Raw genomic sequence first — 22049 nt, 5'->3', positions numbered from 1 at the left:
CGCCCGCCGATGAAAGGAGGCGCCTGGAGCTGAGCCCGTCTCCCCGCACCCCCTCCCGGCCGTGTGGCTGCGGCGAGCGGCGGAGAGAAGTTATCCCGACTGCCCCGCGGGGGTGCGGGGTGCCGGGAGGCGGCGGCGCTCCCCGCGGCTCCTGCTCCCAGCGGTTCCCTCCCGCGGGCAGGCGAGAGGAGGAGGAGAAGTTGTTTCACCGCCCGGGGGGGCGGAAAGGAGGCGAGCGGGGCGCCAGACAGAGGAGGAAGAGGAGCAGCAGCCCCTGACGGCGGCTCGCCCCCCGCCTGCCGGAGGAGGAGGAAGAGGCGAAGGCAAAGCCGCGCTCGGCCCAGGTCCTGTCCCAGCTCCGCTCCCCCTCTCCGGACGAAGTTTCGCCGGGGGCCGCTGCGGGGGCGCCGGGGGCCGGAGGAGGGCGGCCGGCGGCTCCCGCCCCGCCTCGGCCCGCGCCTCCCCGGGGGCGGCGGTGGCGGAGCGGCGGGGCCGGGGGCGGGCGAAGTTTGGCTGGCGGCGGCGGCCCTGCAGCGGCCATGGAGCCGAAGCACAAGGAGCTGCTCGCCCAGTGCCGGCAGAGCCTGGCGCAGGCCATGACCGAGGTGGACAAGGTAGTGGAGCTGCTGGAGGCCGCCGGCGCCCTCGGCCCCCGCGACCTGCGCGACCTGGAGGCGGCGGGCGGCGGGAAGGCCGAGCTGCTTATCGCCCTGCTGCTGGGCAAGGAACGGGACCACTTCCAGGACCTGCGGGTGGCCCTGGAGAAGACGCAGCCCCACCTGCTCTCCATCCTCTACCTGAACGGCGTGGCGGGGGCGCCGGCCGCGGCCGAGACGGCCGGTGAGTGGGGCCGGGGGCGCGGGGCGGGGGCAGCGGGGCAGCGGGGCTCCACCCCCGCCGGGCAGCGCGGGCCCCTCGGGCCCCCGCCTGAAGGTGGGAAGGGAGCGGGCGGGGGTCCTCCTTTTCCGGTGCAGAATCAAAGTCCCGTGTTTGCGCTTGGGCTCTCGATGCTTGTTTTGTGCTTCCGACCCTTTCGCTTTCTGTCCTGCCGGGAGCGCTGGTCCTGGTCCTCGAGAGGTGCCGCGGATGCTGCGCCGTGCCCTTTGGAGAGGCCAGCCCAGCCTGGTTCTTGCGGCTGCTCCCGTCCCCCGAAGCCGGGTGTCGCCTGGGCGCTCGGGAAAACCGGACCCGAAGGGGCTTTTCTCCCTTGAGCACCAGAGCCGCTTCTTGACCGGGCAAAACTGCAACTCCCCCCTGCAGCCACTCTGCCGGAGTTGGCTGGCTGGCAGGACTCCAGCAGATGTGCCTTTGAGTAAATATTCGAACTCTTTCTCTCTGGACAGCCTTCTGTTTGTTTGAGGCTATGTTGTTGTGACTCTTCTTGGTGATTAGAACAGGGAAACGATTGATTTCACTGCAAATGCAGACGAGAAATTGAGTGTGAAACACCTCCTTAAGTAAGTTGGGCTTTGATCCACAGGTCTTTCCCTATTCTCCTCCCTCCAAAACAAGTCACAGCCTACTTTTGTGTGCACAAACCAAAGCTTTAAAATAATAATAGGTGACAGTACGTAAGGCCTTGTAAGTGCGGCTTTGTTTCTAAATGAGAAATTGGAGTAAATGGTAATTTTCTATTACAGTGATGTGTAGGTATTCTTACCCAGTGTAACCAAGCTGAGGGATTTGGAAATGTGGGTGCTCTCTTTGATGTTGTTGCTGGATTTGGGATTTACAGTGTCACTACCTGTTCATGTAAGGAAATGCACTGGGAGGGCTTCCTGACTCTTACAAACTCTACCATTCCTGTAAGAAAATAGAGCCATATAAGAGCTGCTTCTGTCTACAGAATAGTCCTTGCATGTGTGGTTGCACTGTGTACTCTGCCCTCATTTGAATTATGCTGTGGATGGTAGGACTTTGATAAACACAAACGCTTGAGGGTCTTAGGTTTTGTTTTATTTCAGTGTAGTGTAGTGTATGGCCTTTTCTAATGAATATATGGCAGGACCTCCAAAGATGGGGTGAAATGGACTGAACAATAGACCTCAATACTTGAAACGTTATGTGGTCTGACATCAATGGGAGATGAGGGCACTCACAGCCTTCCAGAATGGGACCCATGATGGCTTTTTATGGTTAGAGTAATGCTCATCCTTGTCTTGTTGAGAAGGTGGATTAATGGTACTGGGCTACTAGCACTCCCCAGCCTTAAAATCAAGGGTGTAAATCATGAATGGCAGAAAAAAATGAAGTAGATGTTGAATGTAGTAATAGTCTTCTTTTTTCAAATGCAAGTTGGAATTGAAAGATGTCTCACAACAGTGAGTTCTCAAGGGAAAAGTAGTTTGGTGGGCAAAGTGAACTATATCCTCTTTGACTGACTCTGTTGAGGAGGCTAATCTGAGTTCAGCTAACATCTCTGTGGGGAAGGATGTTTCTCTGATGTGATGGGTTTTAAAATGTTGTTGCTTTCATTTATCAGTGGTAATAAAGAGCTAACTTTGAGTTATGGATTTGTTTTCCTTGTGATAAACATGCTTGAAAAATAGTTCACAGGAGATTGCTGACAGCAAGCTTAATTAAGAATAAACAGTAGCAAGGTAATGGACCTGAGCCTTCAAATACTGTTGTAGATATTCCAGCATTGCTCCCCTGAAGAGGTGTTATGGTAATGAGTCACGAGACTGCTTGTGTGCCCACTGAAAGCCTCTAGTAAGTCCTGGTCTTTGTGTGAATTTGTCCTGGATGTGTTATACAAAGAGTTAATGTTTGATGGTAACTGTGGTAGGAAGGTTTTTGTTTGAACATGTATTCAGCTATTTTTTTCTAGTCAGTTTTATTCTAATAACTCCCTGTAGGAAGTTTGACCACTCCTGTGCTCTTCTTGTGCCATCTGGGAGTTTTACTCCTTTTTGCTGGAGATACTGTAGGTGGATGAGTAAAGTCACTTTTTGTTTTTTGGGTGCAGTAGTAAGATGTAAACGTGGCAGTGAGAAGTATTGGATTCTGCATTTAAAATCCTGAAGTGAAATAGTCCATGTTATGTAAAATACCTTTATTCTTAGAAGCAGAAAATAGGTATCTTAAACATCCCTTTGATTGAACCTATAGAATTGAATAAGGTTTTTACATTACCATTAGCATATGTAAAAAGGATAGTTTACAGTGGTACACTTAATTTTAGTATTGTTTGGAAGAGGAGGTTGATAAAATGCACATCCACTGAATGCTTGTTGGAGATGAAAATTATTTATAATGAATAATGTCTTGTTGTGGTGTTTGCTAATTCATTTTTTTCTAGTGTGCTGCTGTTGTGAGAGAAGTGAGAAGCTAATTTAGCAAAATTATTTTGTTCAAAGTTTCAGAAATCAGGATACAGACCACTCACTACAGTAGGATGAGTATTTCTTCATTTTAATGTGTGCAGCCTGTACCATTACTTTGTGTTTCCTTCCTTCTCATTTTAACTATTGCCTCCTCTTGTACTTTAAAGGTGATGTGTGACCTCTGATGGAAACTCAGGTTGTTATTTATACCAGCAGTTCTTGTGACTGGCTGGACAATGTAGAGCTGACACTTTTATAAGTATTTATCTGTGCCACAGAGGGAAGTAAACAGCTGCTCAGACTGCTCAAGGGAAATAACTGGGGTCCTGATAGCTGCCGAAAAATTTTTTCACTGTGTCTACTTTACAAAGAGTTTTTCTGTCTTTATAGAGTTCCCTCCTGTTCATTCACCATTTGAATACATTTGTCTTCTACAGGGGTTTCTAATTGCTGATTTTAAACCTAAAACTAAAATTTCTCCACTAAAATGTATGTTTTTTTAAGTTTGCTTTATTTCTAATTTGAGAATAGTATGCCTAACAGTGCTAGTTAAGAGTGCAAAATCAAACAGGAAATTACCTTCTGTAAAGCAGAAAATAAAACTAAGTGGGATTTTCTGTTTCATTTAATCATGTTTGGTGAGTTTAGTTCTTCCTTGAGTAAAACCTTTGGTTACTACATTACACTTCTTTGTAAACATTTGTGAGAAAGTAGCTCTGCCCATGTGATAGTGATGGCTTGACTGATTTAAAGTCTCCTAGTGTTTGCACATGGATGAATTCTTTAAGTAGTGTGCTAGGTGTTTTTCTTTATTTCCTTGGGGGTGATTTGATGGATTACCATTAAATACTTGATTTGGAAAATGACCTCCATCATACATGTGAGAAATCCTTATCCTGATAGAATTACATATCCTTTCTAATGTGAAAATAAATTACTTTGGAGCATTCAGTTGTCTCTTAGATGTCTTGCTAACCGGAAGATGTTTCATTCTTACAATTGCTATAATATGTATTTTGTGTCATACAAAGTGTCCATGACAATAATGCAGTGGAAGATACTTAATTATGACAACTGTTATTAAGTTGCATTTTCTTTAACTGTAATTAAATTGCTAGAATGGAAATCTAAGCTACAAAGGTGTGTTTTATCTTGAAACTGAGTAGATTGCTGAACTCAAAAGCTTCATTATGGCTTGCACAGTTAATAAAATTTTAGGTTCACAGTTTCGTTTTGTATTAACAGTTGGTCTTCCATACCCCTCCAGCTGCAGTCAGTGAGTGTGTGTTAGGCTTTAGAGGTTGTTTCTTTAACAGTTTCAAGATGGAAATTTAAGTTTTAGAACTCAAAATTGATAGCATATTTTAAAAGATCTTTAAAGGAGCAGGAAAGAAAAAAAGAAGATGGTTGTAGATTGACTTTAAAAGTTTTTCTTCTGTTATTTATTAAGACTTTTTTTTTTTAACTGTGTTTGGTCAGATATCAAGTGTTAATTTTCAGTCAAAAATTACATATGGGCATGTTTTAGAGCAGGGAAAAAGTTCCAACTTTTCCCTCTTTTTATAGGGATTATCTCAGCTTGCTCTCTCTGTTTTGTATCTAAAAAAAGAAATGGAGTGAGTTGTTTCAGACAAGAGGGGATTTGAATTCACAAAGTTTACTTTAAATTTTTCTAAGTCTTTCAGTGTATTTAAAACCAAACTTGAAAGACAAGCTCTGTAAGCATGAATTTAGTAGATGGAGAGCTGGGACCCACTTCTCTGGCAGCATCACAGGAGACCCACAGGAAATGCACTCATTCCAGGTTTGACCTTGAACAGCTGGAAGCATGGCTGCTTGGACCTGGTGCTGGGACCTTCACGTTTTGTCTCTTCTGTCCCATCCCTCACAAAGTCTTGACTGATCCCCACAAAACGTTGGCTGGTGACTGGTGAAAAGAGCAGGAAGGAGAATTTGTGCTAGTGAGGAGCCAAGAGACTGGAAGAAGGGGATAAGATGGGGAGGTGGTATGTGCTCTCCTGTTGGGGCAAGGGAGAAGAAAGGGAGCTCAGGAGACTCTGGGGTGAGGTAAGGGGAAAAGACTATACAAGTGCTTGGAAATGAGAATTAATGCTGTAAGTGTTCATTCCCTGGGAAAGGAGACGGGGGAGAATGAGGAGAAATTGTAAAAGCGTGATTTACTGACTCAAGGACTGAACTGACAATTTTGCAATTAAGTACAGTTTACACTCCCTTCTGTCACTGAAAATTGAAGAGTGGGAGAAGTAGAGCAGTATGTCTGGGTTTTTCCAGACCTGCTATTAGTTCTCAGGGTAGCTTCGCAAGCCTTGTTGCAGGATTTCTTAAGTTGTGCTGATGAAAAAGCAGGCAGCATTCAAAAGTCACCTTTGGAGAAGTGCAGCTCTTCAGCAGGGCTGAGCAGTAATTTAGCCTGGTAAAATACCCAGCAGAAGTTTAGCAGTACCTGTGTCTTCTGATGATCTCAAATTTTTGGTATCTCTTAGAATTGCCAGGTTGAAAAAATGCAGGAAGCTTCTGGCAGGTGTCTGGATGGGTATTCCCCATGAAATGACTGATAGTAGTAAGTTCATGGAAGTAGGCTCTCCATTCCAAAGAAGGAAATGCATGTTTTAGTAGCTCATAAATCCCAAGGGTGGTAGTTCTCAATTACATTTTTGCTGTGCTCAGGGACGGGGGTGGAAGAAAAGCTGGCCACAGTAAACTCCCGGGAACACTGTTTTCATCAGTCAAGGGAATAATAACCATTTTTGTGGTATTGGGGCATCCAACTATCAAGTTACTTTGGACACACATAGGACTTGGTGTCTTGAAAAATTAGATATGATCACTCAGGAAAGCTAACAGCTTTCTGTGACCTCCTCCTTACTTACTTTTTAAAACTTAAAGATTTTCTGTCTCAGAGGTTTCAGATCTTTAGCTTGTTCTAACTACCATTCTCAGTCTCATTATTCTCTTGCAGCTGTAACCAATCCTGGTTTTGTCTGATTTCTTTTGGCCCCCTTGTCTAGTTAGTGAAAACCAAGCCACCACTTGGGTAGTGGCTTTGGGCTCTCCAGTTCTCTCAGCAGTCTGTAATTTGAGCTAAGTATTCTTCCCCCCCCACCATTTGCTGCTTGCTTTTGCCACTTTCTGGGCTTTTTTTACCTTAATTTCTGTATGTTTGCATCTTAGTTTTCCTTGCTCTTGTTAATTATTATTTTAATTACAATTTTCTAGCATTAAAATTCCCTATTCAAAACTCCAGTCATTAGAAAGATATCAGTAAGTCTTGATAAATTGCTTGTAACCACTTTTTAAGCTGTAAAATCCCAAGGACAGAGGTTTCATCTTTCAGAGCTGCTCAGTGCTGTCCTGGTTTTGGCTGGGGTTAAACCATGATAAGTCACCAGCACATATTGGGTGTTAGTGTGAAGCAATTAGTTCCTGTTGTGGGTGCTTTTCACATGAAGAATATTAAAATGCTCTACATACAATAATGCTAAAACATTTCTTTATGTAAATTGCTCATAGTATTGATGGCAATAGAAAAACATATTAGTGCATATAACTTTTCGTGAAAAGAGCTGTAGTAACAAAGTTGAGATATCTAGGCTACTGAATTATATTGCCTAGTCAATGGTGAAATGTTATTTGTGACCTTCAAGATGCAAGTCATTGAGTGCTTTTTTGTGAATGGTGGCAATTTAGAACTGAATCATTTGATGTAGGTGATGGCAAGGTTGCAGTGGCTGAGCTTTGGCTGGAGGGTAACAAATACTTTTCTGATGCAAGCGTGTAGTAGGTATATTCATGTAATTGTCACAGGTTGTGGTGCACTGGCAGGTGTGTTGATGATCATGATGGGGTAATATCCCATCCTCTCCTGTTGTAGCTAACAAATAACTGCTGTAGTCAGCTGTTGTGCAGGAGGGTCTGATCTCCACAGGGCACCCTTTACAGGCTTCAGAAGCTGGTCACAGCGGCCGTGGTACTGAGAATTGGTGGCACTTGAAGCTGATGGAGGCACTTGGCTACTTGGGGTCAACACTGACGGATATTTTTATTGACAGTGGATGAATATTGGGCAGTATAGAATAACATACTACAACTGGAAAGCCCTTCTTACCCAAACTGGTGTCAGAGGAGGTTAAAGGCAGCCTATTTTATATATGTAACACCACCTTCTTCCTCACAGCTTCTGAAACGTCTAATTTCACAGTTCATGGGTTGAGCTGCTCAGCAGTTTGCTTGTTCACAGCATTAATATGTTTGTTCTGCAGAGCTGCTCTTTGTATTTTAGAAGATCATTTTTTTTTTCTGGTTGTCTGGTGAAGGCATTGTATTTTCAATAGGCTGTGTCACCCTGATTAAGATTTCCAGACATGCAGCTGACCTGTAGCTGGAGACAAAAAGTGAGAATGTAAAACCATTAAGTGTTTCAGCTGGAGAGTTGAGGGATTGGTTTTTTGCAGACTACTTGCATAGTTGACGATTTATTATGTATTGGATGACAAACCAAAAAACTCCTCTTCCCTACCTCTAAACCCTCAAAGCCAATGTTCTTTAAACTTACTTCTAAATTAGTTTTCCTAAAAATCCACTTGGGAGCATTCATACTTATTATTAATGCCTTGTGACAACTTCCCTGCCTCTTGTGCCTCATCTCCTTTCACTTTGGCTTTTTATTCTACCTGTACATAATTGCTGATTCCCGAACATGCTTATTATTCATGTACTTACCTTCCAGCATGTGAGTAATCCTCGTTTATATGCATCAGGTTGGGCATGTGCAAATGTTGGCAGAATCCAGGCCTGGCATAATAAACTCTGAGTTAGACAATCTTGTCAGTTAAGTACCTCTTGTACCTCAGAAAGCAAGGCTGATGGTTATTTGCTGCTCAGTAGTGCTCAAAATGGAGTTTGTGTGGGCAAAGATAGCTGTGGTGTAGGAAGAGAGGTAATTTCCTTGAGGATGGATATGAAATGTAGTTGGAATTGTGAACTCACTTGGTAAAAGTGAACTATGTTCTTTTGATGTTGGTGCACCAAAATTCCTTTTCAAGTATATTCTCTTTCTGAGACAGACCAGCCAACAAATATGGTTTTCTGTAGAAGAATCAGAACTTTTGGGTTGGGGAAGTAAAGCTGGTGTAGAAAATAGGCTTATCAAAATTACCAAGCACAGCTGCCTAAATTGTTACATAGATGTTCATGGGCTTTTAAAATAAGCATAAAACTGTGTTTATCTATCTTTATTGTTTCTGTTTCTTGTTTGTATTTGGTTTTCTTGGAGATAGCTTTCTTCTGTTGCATGCTTTTGTGGAAAAATCACTGTAGGGGGAGTTTTGAGACTTGGGTAACCATGGGATCTTGCTTTTTTTGGAGCACTTATATAATCTCAGTTTGCCTTACACAGTTATGATCCTCTTGTAGGAAGAGGGGTTGATTGAGTTGTTGGGAGTTCTTCAACTAGAAGTTGACAGAAGATTGACAGATGTTGTTTTAATGACTTCTTTCAGGAAATCTTGTTATTCAGTTTTAAAGTTCTCTGAAACACTTCATGCACAATCTCTTGAACATTTGCAGTGGTTTTGGAGAAGGTCTAATTCGCATTTAGATCATAATGATGTGTTTTTCAGGTGGTGTGCTAGTGTGGGTATTAATGGAGGTGGAATCAGGTTATCTAAAGGTTTTATTTGAGGCTAAATGCATCAGCACAATGGAAATACTCAGTTATTAACTTCACTTCTCAATCTCTAAAGTAGTCGTGAATTTCCAGTCTGGGTTTTCCTTTCTGAATGCTTTTATGAGAGAGAGTGATGTTATTTGAGAGTTTGCTTAAGCTTTAATTGAATATAGGGTGTGTTTTTACTCTTTCAGTTTAAAGGCTATTTGACTTAAGTAGGTGTGGTTAAAAATCATATAAAATGTGAAGGTCTTAAAGAAAAACAAAACAAAAAAAAACCCCAACCCACAAAAAGTCTTCAACAACAGTAGGCTTTCCTTTGTAATTGATCAACTGGTTCGTTATTGTTATCAGTTGCTCCATCATGTACTCTGGAGTAGGGCAAGACTCTGAACAAACTCTGTAGGTGTACCTGAATTTTAGTATTAATAAAATCACAAAAAGAGGTACTAAACCCTCTCAAGATAACAAATAAGGTATTCTCAGAAGGGCATTCAGTTTCAATTATATTATTTTTGCCTTGAGGTATTAGTATTTTCCCTCTCTTTAAATAGAAGGGTGTATTAAAAATCGAACTATTGTTAGCCCCTTCTCTTGTTCAGCCCCTTTTCTGCTTTCTATGGCAATGAACCACAGGATGGTCAGGCTGCCTATTTTCCCTTCTCTATTTAGATATGCTGCCACAGCTTTCCTTTGCTGCTCTGACAGAGCACAAGCAGTCTTTGCTTCTTTTTTTTTTTTTCTTGGAGAAATTTAAGGTTTTGAGGCTTCTAGTTACCTTTAGGGCATATTAGGAAAGGGCACTTTCTGTAAGCTATGTTGATTAGTTCTCGTTAAGGGTCTGATTAGTTTGCCTTTCTGGGTTAACCCTGCCTCCCTCCCTATTGAGTAACTCAAGGCTGAGTTAGGTATAGACTGCAGACATGAACTTAGAGAGATATACAGTGAGGTATTTTCCTAAATTGCTGGCCTTGAAAATGTGTAGGCCAGCACTTAAAGGTATGCTGTATTTCAGATATATTTGTTTGTTATCCTGGTCCATGAACATTTCCTATTTTCCTGGTATGTTTGAGGTAATGGGAGTATTTTGAGAGCTTCATTGCTACAAGTGTCAGAGCAGTGTTTTGGCTGACCAGAACGCTCCTTGATAACATTGAGAAGTAGTTTCAGATATTAAGGTCAGAAATACTTTCTGCCTCAGGGTTTTAGGACTTGGTAGGATGTCAGGAGTACTATTATTCATTAATAGGAAAATGAGTAAAGACATACAAGAAATTCTTGTCTGTCAAGGCTGGTGGCCGTCCTGTTCTGTACAACATTGTTTGGCTGAAACCTGTGTGTGGTGTGTGCTGGACTGGAAGAAAACACAATGTGTAAATGCTGAGCTGTTTTTCTATCTCTGGCTGAGTTGATCTTCAGTGATATGCTGTGCATACATGACTTGCATAAAATTTCATTTGTCAGTGAGTATCTCATTATATTGTCTAGAACGTCAAATCTCAGTTTAATTTTAGAGCCAACTATAGCAAATTCCTTCAGTGCTGCCAAATGCCAGGTTGTTAGTATGGTTTTGATACTGAGCTTGTCTTTTGGGGCCTTGATTTCCTCCGTGCCAGTGATAAGCAGAAGGTAAGGGCAGACTGGTGGAACTGGAAGGATTTCAGTGTAGCTCTAGCCTGGCTACAGTGATCAGCACTTGGTTGCACTGTGCTACACAGGGTGCTTTCTTGTTAGGATTTTCAGGGTGCTACACTGCACGTTGCTCAGCATCTCTGGAAAGTTCTTTTTCTTCTTCTGCAAGTCTGCATTGCAACAATACAGTGTCGAGTTTATTGGTTTTGCTCTGTATCTGTTTACCTTTCTCAGGGGCATGTGAGCCAGATCCTGTCTGAGGGTTGTAGTAGCTGATGGAGGAAATCCACTAAAATGTTCTGTCAATTCATCTTACCTAATACATTGTATGTGTACATTTGTGCGTGGAAATTTTTAATAAGTGCTTCTTTTGTAATGAGAAATACTTTAAAAATATATATATATTGCAGATAGGACTTCTAAAGACTAGTTTCCTCTTATCAAAATATTTTGACTTGTTCCTACAGTGCACCCCAAGATGAAGGCTTTGCTGGACTATGGTCACACATTTTTGTTACTGTGTAAGATGCAAATGCACAGCACTAGCTAAAACCACTTTTTTGCACATGGTGGTGTAATAATAGCTTTTGAAAAATAATACATGTTTGGAATAATTCCCTGGTTTTATGACAGTGAGAGGAGGTGCATTTGGATCACCGAGGCTGTAGGATTTCTGACCTTCTGGATTAGATAATGAGACCTTGGCCTTTGATTTAATTCTAAGTAGTGTCTATTGTAGATGCTATCTGCATTTTTTGTGATCTGTCTCTGAAGACAACCAAAAGTGTGCTTAATTTTGTTAATTTCAACAGATCATTGTTAGTTTATGGAGTGGAGTCCCATTTGGCTGGCTAATCTCTGTTCTCCATTTTCTACTGTCCTCATGTGTTTTTAAGTTCACATGTAGTGTATATTCACATGAAGACTTTTTGGCTTCTTGGCTTTCCCACTGAGTATGTGGTGTCTTTTCTTGGTGGTTGCAGTAGGGCACCTGTTATCTCTGTGTTATCTATATGCTTTGTAGAAGATAAACATATAAGGAAGAGCTTAATAGCACAAATAACTGTATTACCTTGAGATCCTTAAGAGAGATGTTGAACACAAATATTTCAGTGAGACTCAACAGTTACAATTTTCTGTAAATTAGATAAATTTTGATTTGAAGAAATTAGATGGAACACAAATTTCTGATGTTCATGGTGTAAACTTATTTTGGTTAATGAAGTTTTTCTGAACATTTATAAATAAAGGTAATAAAAGGTGTGGCATGCTGGGAAGGGGAAATGGATTATCTATGTCTGATGATTGGATTGCAGAGTACACCAGTGGCTAGGCATTTCCTGAAAGGTTTTATGAAAGTCCTTGAAGAAATGAAATTTGTCTTGAGTTCTCTTACTATACTGGACAGAAGTGAAGTATTGAAGTTAGCCTTTCTGCTCCAACAGTTTTTTGGTTTTTTTTAAATTGTGTGGGTGTTTTAATAAGTACATCTTAAATTCGTATATCTGCAGCATCCTGAATGTAAAATTTGGGTTTGCCAAAATGTTTATTCATATCACAGATCTTGCTGAACTTATGGGGTTTTTCCCTTCTTTTTTCAAACACTTCAAAGAAAATGCTTTATGGGTTTTTTTTGTCATAATTTTATATTAGCCTCGAGAAATTTACAGACTTCTTCCTAAACAGGAATTACCCAAAGACTAGTTTTCATTAAGCATAGAATAATTATCATTATGAAAATAATGAAATATATATAATGCTCCCTGTAATTTTTTTTTTTCAGAACAAGGTTAAGACTTAAATAAAGTAACTTGCAGTCTTAAAAATTTTCATTCTGTGCACACTATAAGATATAGTGTGTATCTGCATTTTTGTCTGGAAGTGGCATCATGGGGAAAAGATGCCATTCTGAGTCTTCTAAATAGCTCTAGCTCTGTGTTCATTAAGTGCATCATTAAGAGTGAACCTGCTAATGCTTAAGCTAAAAATGCTCATTTCGTCTTAGTATAAAAACCAATTTCAACTTCAAATAATGCTCTTTAAAAATGACACTTCAGAGAGGAGTTTCTTTGCCAGCTGCATTCTGATAATTTTATTTGAGCCATTTTGTGGATGTCTAAGCTGAACATCCAACTTTACTGATGTTAATTGCTCTGCCTTAGTTTTCTAGTGCAAAAGTAAGGAATAAACATGGTGGAGGTGTGAGAATGGTGTTAATGGAATGATCACTTCTAAAGGTTTGGGGACTTCTGCCATGGAGAAGAGGGAAAGGATGTGTACTTGGAGCAGGATGTGAATAATGTATTGTTAATGAAGTACGAGGCAGCTGATTGCAAGGACTGCTTTCGTGATAAAATCAGGTGGAGTTCTCGAAGGGGAAAAAAAGCCCTGAGTTGGCAGACCTAAGTGACCTTTCATGGGCTCAGATTGGGATGGGATTGAACAGTGTTTTCAACTTGCGTTGTAAATCAGGTGTTCCTGGGCTTGGGGTCAGAGGAGAGCACATCAGCCAGGCTGGGCTTGGGGTCTCTCTGCCTTGTGGCATGGGTGAAGTGCTGATGAGCTTTCTGGAGATTTAGGGCTGAGACATGGAGAGGGTTGCTGAGAGAAATGAGAGCAAACTTGCTGAACTTCCTCTGTGATTTTTTCCTGGTTGCTTTCATACAAGGTCAGTTAAGATAGCTGAGATTGTCCTCACTAAAAGTTAGTGTTTTCACAAAGAATTCCCTGCTGCACATAATAAATATTTTAAAAAGCCTTTTACTTACCAGTACTGTTAGAGTTGCCGCTGGTTTTGGCATATCATTTTGAACATAAAGGTCAGGATGTTTGTTGTCCAGGTCTTTGCCCTGGTCAGGTATGCAGTGATGCATAATTAAGAATGTGCATAAATACCCTTAACTCTTGTGTTCTTAAATTTGTCAGTTCATGACCCTGGAGTTAAGAGTTTGGGTCTGAATATTTTACCATTGCATCCATCTATTTTTTGATTCCTTTTTCAACTACTGTGTGAAGCTCATAAAGAAAACCCTTTGCAGTGCATGGGAGGTGTAGCTGATCTCCCCAGCTTGGGTGGGATAACTGCGGTAAAATGATTAATATGAATTTAATCTTTGCTGCTGCTTTCAGATAAGCAAATGGCTGATGTATGACGGTGGGATGTGAATTGACTGCATCATATGAGGATAAAATATTCTTACTTTGCTATGCTTAAATGCTACTTGCAGATCTAAAATGGGAATGTAATAAAATTTAAAATGTGCAATCTTATTACTGTTTTCAGACACTAGGCAGAAACTGTTGTAGGTTTGTGGTTAGTGGAAAATGTCAAACTACGTCTTAGGCTTTTGCTATTGGATATTCTACTTCAGTACTGTTGCTGCAAGAAATTACAGAAGTGTAGTTGAGTTGTAGTTGCTATGCCATGTTTAGATGTAGGGTAACAAAATTAATGTGAAAAGTTGATTTCTAGGTAGAACAGGATATTATTGTCTCATCTCAAAATTGGCAAAAAAAAAAAATTGCCAATTTCCTTGAACGCATAGTTTTTAGTGACAGTAATGAGTTGAAGACCTGTGGAGAGGGTTTCCATCATTTGGAGGAAACTAAGATGTGCATGCAAACTCCATGGCAGAGCAGAACATGTATTACAAAAACCAGAAATTATGTGCCAAGGTACTTTTTTGTTTGTTTTTTTAAGAATTTAGGTTCAAAATTGTTTCTTCAGCAATTAATCTCACTTTACATATTCAGAATGATAGTGAAATAGAGTTTTATAGTTGGAGAGGTTTGAAGCAGAGAAGGGAGGAGTTGATCCTGAAGGACAGAAACGAAGCTGGGAATGCAATACCAACTACAGCATTCTGTTAGACAGTGCAGCCTGCAGAAATAAGAATGCAGTTGTAATTTTTTTCAAAATTAGTGCCTCAAAGTATGTGATGCAAACTCAAGCTATTATGAAAGTGCTGTGACTATGTCACAGTAGCTGTGTCTTCCTGGTATATTTTGAGAAAAATAGCCTGCCACCCTGTACAAAGTAGAAATACAGGAAAGCCTGCAACCTCTCCCAGTGGCTTACTGCTGATGGACTTTGTAATTACATCTGTCTATCTCCATCTGTACCCGGCTCGACTCGAAGCTGGATTTAAGGTTAATTGTATGATGGAGGATCCTGGCTTACAGCTATATCTTAATTAGAATTCACAATCCTCTTTACATAAAAATATCTGAAAACTCTTTTAGAAAAGAACACTGATTATAGGGCAAATGGAAAGATTTTGATATTTCTTTTTTCATAATTTTTTAATAACTTAAGTATATATATATATATTCCCATGCCATCTGGTTTATTTCTGTCTTCATCTTACTCTTGGCTTCTGTCATCTTGCTTATTGCTCTTTGGCTTTTTAATTAGAAGGGAAAAGCAGTAGAAATTACTTTTGTGATCTTGGTAACATTTCAAAGGTTATTGAATGCTATGAAAAATAGTGCTGTTCTCTGTTTTGAGATTTACTGCTGTTGAACATAGCTCTGACGTGAACATATTAAACCCCTTTGAGTTGGGTATACAATGTTCTAATTAGTGTAATTAATCAGATTTTATTCTGTAAAATAGAATGTTTTTCAGAAATATATGGTTTAGTTCTTTAACTACCACATGAAGATTGAACTATCCACAGTAAGGTTGTTACATTTAACTCTTATGTTCTGGTAGTGGCCTGACTGAAATAGATGTGTTTGTACAAGTTGTGGTTTGGAAGTATTTAATTAAATGTGCTGGAGTGAACAGTTATGACATTCTGAGAACTCTCAGGATGCAAGAAGTTCTGCCTGTTCCAATGGGTTGTGTAAGAGAAAAAGAAGGAAAATACACTCTTATGTTTCATTTTGATTAATTTCATGTGAAGTGCTACAATGTAACATTGGTGTTGGATTTTTTTGTTTGATTCTTTCTTTGCTTTGGGTTTTTTTGTTTCTTTGTTTGTTTGTTTTTGTTTTTTTTTAAACTTGTAAGAACAGGAGTTTGGTCTGAAAAAATTTTGCTTCAGATGAAGTGATTCACACTAAGATAACCTCTTAGGTTTTTTAAAAAAGAGGTAGGAGAAGAAAAAAGGAGGAAGTCCTAAAGATCTTCCTTAAACAGCATCACTTGAAAGATTCAGTTCAGTTTAACAAGGTGCATAAGCATATGCATCTCTTTACCAGGAGAACGCCTTGGCTTTTGGGTTGTACAAAGATATTGCTGCTTGCATGAGTTAAGATGATTAAGTATGACCCTAATGTTGTTAATCCAGTGCCTGAGTTCCTGATACGATAATTTGCAAACAAAATTTGCTTTCTCATAGTGTCAGTTTCATTCCAGTTTGGCAGCATTTGGAAGTTAAATGCCCTGGCTTGGTGCTTCCTTGCTGCTGCTGATGATCCTACTGGGGAATCATCTTAAATGTGAAAGAAGATGCTGGACTGAAGCAAAAGCATGAAGATATTTTTCAAACCTCAGGATTTCTTTGTTTTTGTTTGAAACTTTTAGTAAGCACCTGAATTATGGGATAATAATCTTTAAGGTTCTTTAAAACTTAGGTAAATGAAGTTGCTTTTTACCCCAGACACAATGTTTTTAAAAATACAAAAATACGCAAGTTTGTGTATCAGTTGTGGTCACTATGAATCCCAAAGTACAGGATTGCATGAAGGTCTGCCACAAGGCTGTCTGACTGTTCAGAGTACCTGACTCGAGCTGATCTCTGATTAGCAAATGATCTTTAGCCTTACTGGTGGAGCCATACTAAGTGAAGAAGAAAGAAATCTGTTCTGATATTTTTATATTAATGCATCATCTAAGAACTTTTGGTCTTTATGTGATTAAATGGCTGGTATGGTATAGCAGTGTTGTGATCTTGGCCCAAGGTTGTCTTGCTTCAGGTCTGTCTTTAATAGATGGGCATGGCATTTGGAACTGGTGGTTAGATGAGGAGAGTTGTGTCTTGGGGAGCAATAGTACTGAGAGGAAATAGTCCTGTGACAGCACCATGGGATTGAGCTGCTGAGAAGGGCAGTGCTGTGTGGTGGGATAGCTGGTATTGATACTGGTGGTGTCCTCAACAGAGGAGAAAGCACAGCTGGGCTTCTTTGTAAGGAGGTATCTCTTGATTTTATGTTTATGGCATATGTACAGAACTGACAAGCCTTGCTTTGTGCTGCAGTGTTGTACCTTATTGCTGCAGCTTGAGTGTCTGTCAAGAGGGTGTGATTGTTGTCTTAGCTGATTACAGCTGTTCACCTCCTTCCTCATCAGTCTTGGTTAGCGTGGTAACTTGGTTCTTTAAGAGAAGGTAACACAGTATCTATGCTTTGCAAACTAAAATTGTTATACATATGTTTAAGCTACTTAGCTCATCTCAGGAATTGCACGTAATTTTGCAATAAACTTTATACAGGAAAAACAAAATATAAAGCACTGTTGCAGTCACTTGCCTAGATCTGGGGTCAGCCTGAAGGCTCTTGCGCAAAGCCACTAATACTGCTTTATAAAGGGGTTGTACTGCAGCGCTAAAATTCATCCGTGAGTGACCTCTTGGAACTCTGTAACTCTACACCCACACATCCTAATTGTCTGCTTAGGTCACAGCCGGCCTTTGATGTCCCACAGCCCACGGTAGGGTACTGGGCCAACTGGTTCAGCTGCCGCCCTGCTGCTGCCGTGCAACAAGAGCCCTTTGTTGTGCCCGGGCTGTGCTCTGCTTAGGGACCGGCAGAGCCGCACCAGAGCAGGCGCTCGGCGCTTTACCTTTCCAGCAGCAGCACAAAGTCCAGGGAATATTTGCAGGGTGTTTTGGTTTTGGCTGGGAAGGTGTCTGCTCCGTGCTATATGCAGTTTGTAGTGCCTGAAATGCGGCAGTAATTTCTGGCTGAGTTAGCAGATAGACTTTTCAGTCTGTGTCACTGCAGGGAGTCTGCTTATGTTTTAGCTTATACCAGTGATGTTACTTGTAAAAGCTTACTAGAAAGTGGTTTGGGTTTGGGTTTGGTTAGTTGGTTTTTGGGTTTGGTTCGTTAGTTGGTTGGGGTGGGTTTTTTAGTTTTGTTTCTGTGTTTTTGGGGGGCTTTACGGTTGGGCTTTTTTTATTGGTGTTAGTTAATTTTTCACTGGTTCTCTTCAGCCACTCTTGGACAAAGGCTTCTACTCATTTATAGTTAAAATTAATACTGGAATATCTTCTCCAGACCCGTGTTGATAAATGTTTTATTATTGAGAATAAAATTTTAAACAGAAAAACTTTGATATATGCACTCTCTCTTATGATTACAAGTATTTGGAAAATGAAAAATCTGGGTGGTTGCAGAGATGTTGCTTTAGAAGAATATTGCCATGGCAGGAAGCACATGAAGTATTTTGAACCTGTATCTAAACTGATTGTTGTACAAGACATGAATTTGTGTTTACTTTATTCAGACATTGCTCTTAGGATTGTTAGTGCTGATTTTATAACTTCTTGCCACTTTAATATAAATTCATTCTGCAGCCCGACTACCAATGTTCCAGTAATACTTGGTTGTGGAGCATACAGACCTATAATTTCTTTAGCCCACCCACCCCACAGCATTAGCTTGTATTTTTAAATCACAGGGACTGAGCTAAATTTTTTGATCATAGTCATAGAGCATATGTTGGTACATATACAGTGCGTGGCAAAAGTAATATGGTTGCTTGTAATAACACTTCCTCTGTGCTTTTTTTGATAGTTTCTTATTCTGACTTTTTGTTTTCAAGCTTGCATTAACTTAAGCTTAAGGCTTATTTCATTTTATGAGTACTTGCTTTCTGATCTCATTCATCCCAAGAGCAATGTTGAAGAGAGCAACAAATACAATTACAGCTATAACATGGTAGAAATAAGGAAAATGAAGTGTTATGCAGGCAGCACCTGAAACCAGGTGATAATGACTATGGTTATTAAGCAAACTCGTCTGTCTTTAATCACAAACCTGTTTGTGGAACATGGACTTGATGAGGAAGACAATAACAACGTGATAATGACAAAGCTTAGCTAGGTTGGGAGGATTTGGGAGAAGCATATATGAGATACTGTCTGTACAATCAACCTGTAATCTTTGGAGTTGAGAAGGAAGATGAGTTGGAAGAGAGCAGAAGCAGAAATGCCTTACTATAAAGCTTCACTGAAAGGTATTGGAAAGTTGAGTGGTTGCATTGGTGTTGAGTATCTTTATGGGCTCTGTCAATATTCCTTTGGCTTTCTGCTTGGTTTAGGAAAGGAAATGGTTGAAGGTTGTGAAAAATTTGGAGTAATGTTTCTTTTTTCCTTTTGTAATTTCTTTATTTTACTCTTTTTTTCTGACTGGTTCGGTTCTTAATAGCGTTGATCTATGGATAGATGAACAGTGGATAGATGTATTTCAGCCATTCTTTGCTGTAAGTTGGCTGTAAAAACAGTAAATTGCTGTTTACAAGCAGAAGCTAATTGAAATAAATTGCCAAACTTCCTTTAAAGAAGGAAAAACATTTTGACTGGCAAATCAAAATCAAATGTTCAATCTAGTCATTACTTTATAAGGTTCATTTTAAGAATTGTGCAGCATGAAGAAGTGAAACATTCTGAGGCCAAAATCAGAGTTTTCTAGTGGTTTAATTGTGGTAGTGTCATAACCTACTTCCCTCTTTCAGTGTTCAGTAGCACGGGAAGCTCTTCAGCTGAAGTCCCAACAACCTGGGCTTCCTGTGTTTGTGTTTGAGGCTGATTAAAAGCAACATGTGGGAGAAGAGAATTCTTTTTTTCCTTCCAAGACAAGTATTTGTGTTGTTCTTGTGTCCATCCCATCCCCAGCCCAGGATATATGTTCTATTGCCATGTATGTCCTGTGAAACAATTTCTCTTTGAGTAATATTACATTTTTAATTTTGTATAAAACCTGTAGTTGGATAGCTTTTCAGGTTGTATGTTGGTTCCTAGACAGTCAGCTTTTCTAGAGACAAATTGCTGAGTGATTTCTGGTAAGAGGTTGCCAATAGCTAAAATAGCATGTCAAAAAAATTTCAAGTATATTGTTGGTCTGAGTATGCATCATATAGAATTTGATAGAAAGGAAAGGTGCTTCTAAGTGTGATGCAGAAGTCCTGAGTGTGCCAGTGTGATGTATCAAGTCGTATCTTCCTCCATTTATAATGATGTATAGAGGATATAGTCTTACTAGGAGCTGAGGCTGAAAAATGAAAGCATTGCAAACCTGGCTTTGACATCAGAGCTTTCTGCAAGTGACTTGTATGTAAACAGAGGTTTTGCGAGTCACTATCCTCAGACATGGTGTTTTCATTTCTGTATCATCATTCCCATACCATAGATTATTTTATTCTTTGTTTTAAAATCTTGTGAAAATTTTCCTGGAAATCCCATGGGAGACTTTTATTGGCAGTGTATGTAAGGAAGCCTTGAGCTTGCAGCTGCAAAATCAGATGGAAGTTGCTGTGTTTTGGACATGCTGAAGCCTATATTTTGTGTGAAGTGAGGGGCATAGCTTTTGCTGTGCAAGTTAATTTATTGGCACCATGTTGGTTCTGCACAGGCTGTGTCAAATGGGGCATGGCTGAAAGCATCAGTTCTGAATCATGCCAGACTTTTCTAGGAGACCTCATGTATTGAAGGCATGAGTGGGGCTGCAGTTCAGAGCTGTTGTGTTTTTATGAAACTGTCATTCATAATTGAACTTAGTTTTAAAAAATACTTTTAATGAGAAAAGTGAGATGTGTAGTTGATGTTGAAATATTTTCCAGAGTTTTTGTACCTATATATATGCACAGAGAGGTTGCTAGACACCTCTGTAATGTACACCACTGTGAGACATTCAGACGAAGGAGATTATGCTTTTACTGGAGGTATGAAGCCGAAATAATACCCGTTTTCAGTTCTTTAACTGGTGTAATAATTAGTGTAGTATTTCAGTGGTGAGAACAGATTTCAAAATGAGCAAATTGCAATAAATTAACAGGGTTCAAAGTTTTGGTAACATGAATAGCATTTCATCCTGCATATTAGTTTCTTATTCCACATCAAGAAAAAAGTCCCTAAGGATGAAAATAAGCATTAGATCATGCACAGCACTTGTCTTCTGCTGGGGGTGTACTGAGGCTCAGTATCTGAGGAGGCTATGCCTCCTAGTTATAAAGAGATCTTCTGTCTGTTTTGATGACAAATAAACAGAATGGGGACCTCTGTCACTTTAGTATGAAGACTAAGACTTGAACAGTCAGCAGCTTTTTCAGTCTGCAGGGAAATGCAGGAGCAGGGATGGTGTGAAGAACACTTGCCTTTACTGTTTGCTTCACTGATGTGGAACTTAATTTATGTGAGACATACAGCTTATATGGGAAGTAAATTTTGCTTTTGCCGTGTTTCACATTACAGCATTTGTTGTCTGAGCAGACGCAGGCATATCAAGACAAATGAACATTGGTTCCAGTTGTAGATCAGGTTTCTCCAGGTTCTCAATTTTGTCCCTTTGTCCAGCAATTTAAAAGCACCCTTAAAACTCCTTCCTAGAATTTTTTTTGCAACATTCCTCTGTAGTATTTTTACTCAGATAATAAGCAGAATTTTATAGGCTTGCCTTTTTACAGAGCCATACTGGAGCTTCTGTCTCGGTAACAAGAGTGGGTTTTATCACTCCAGTTTTCTTTCTGTGTACAAGCCATGCTGACAGATTTTCTGCCTTTCACAACTAAACACAGAGGCAGCAGGACTATTTAAAACAAAAGTTGTGGTTTGTTATTTAGGGCTTCTGGGCCATGAATCTTATTCCTCTTAAAACATGCTGTTAAAGCTTTAATGTTGCTTGACTAGACCCATGGAGAGTGTATGCATGCTACATTGCATCTGTAGGCTGTTCTCCCGAGGAAATTTTTTTGCTTTGAGGTTGCTGGAAGTTTTTTAGTAGAAAAAAGTCAATGTGGTAATGTTACTTTTTGGTTTCCAAATTGGTGTTTTACTGTCTAGGTTTTAACATAATTTAGCTTAATATCAGACTACATGGAAAAGGTGTCAACCATTTAAAGATTTATCATGCCTTACATGACTGTGATTTGGTTTCTGGATTTTTCTTACACTATGTCTGCTTCTTGTTGTGGATGTGTGAAGTTGGGAGCTGTGTTTCAGGCTGAGCTGTCACAATGAGATGAGTGGTCACAGTGGCAGGAGTGCTCTTGTGCTGTAACACAGTTCAGAGAAAACTTCCCTACTTTTCCTTCCTGCCCTTGTTCTTTCATTATTTTCTCTTCATGCTATCTGTGCTTATACCTTGTAGTCGCAGGGTCGCAGGAGCTTCCTTCAAGTGCCCTGCAAGTTCAGCACAGGGAGCAAAACACTGAAGAATGTGTTAACCTTGATATTACTCCT

At 40.2% G+C, this 22049-nt stretch overlaps 1 protein-coding gene across 4 annotated transcripts in view; it reads left to right on the top strand.

The window, feature by feature from the left end:
• The first annotated feature begins 434 nt into the window (after window positions 1-434).
• The window catches only part of DLG5 (discs large MAGUK scaffold protein 5), a 97173-nt gene continuing 75558 nt past the window's right edge, over window positions 435-22049 (top strand). For 2 of the 4 annotated variants that reach the window (XM_085064010.1, XM_085064011.1), the window contains exon 1: window positions 435-840. In XM_085064010.1, coding sequence (XP_084920136.1) covers window positions 540-840 — 301 coding nt within the window. In that variant the 5' untranslated portion in view covers window positions 435-539. The remainder of the gene's footprint in view (window positions 841-22049) is intronic. The other 2 variants (XM_085064009.1, XM_085064008.1) reach the window with 1 other exon arrangement.

The sequence above is a fragment of the Lichenostomus cassidix genome, chromosome 6 (genome assembly GCF_008360975.1).
Source record: "Lichenostomus cassidix isolate B80296 chromosome 6, HeHo_3.0, whole genome shotgun sequence".
In the NCBI taxonomy this organism is placed as follows: domain Eukaryota; kingdom Metazoa; phylum Chordata; class Aves; order Passeriformes; family Meliphagidae; genus Lichenostomus; species Lichenostomus cassidix.
Note: the sequence above shows the minus strand (reverse complement) of the source record. Positions and strands in the feature narration are given on the sequence as shown.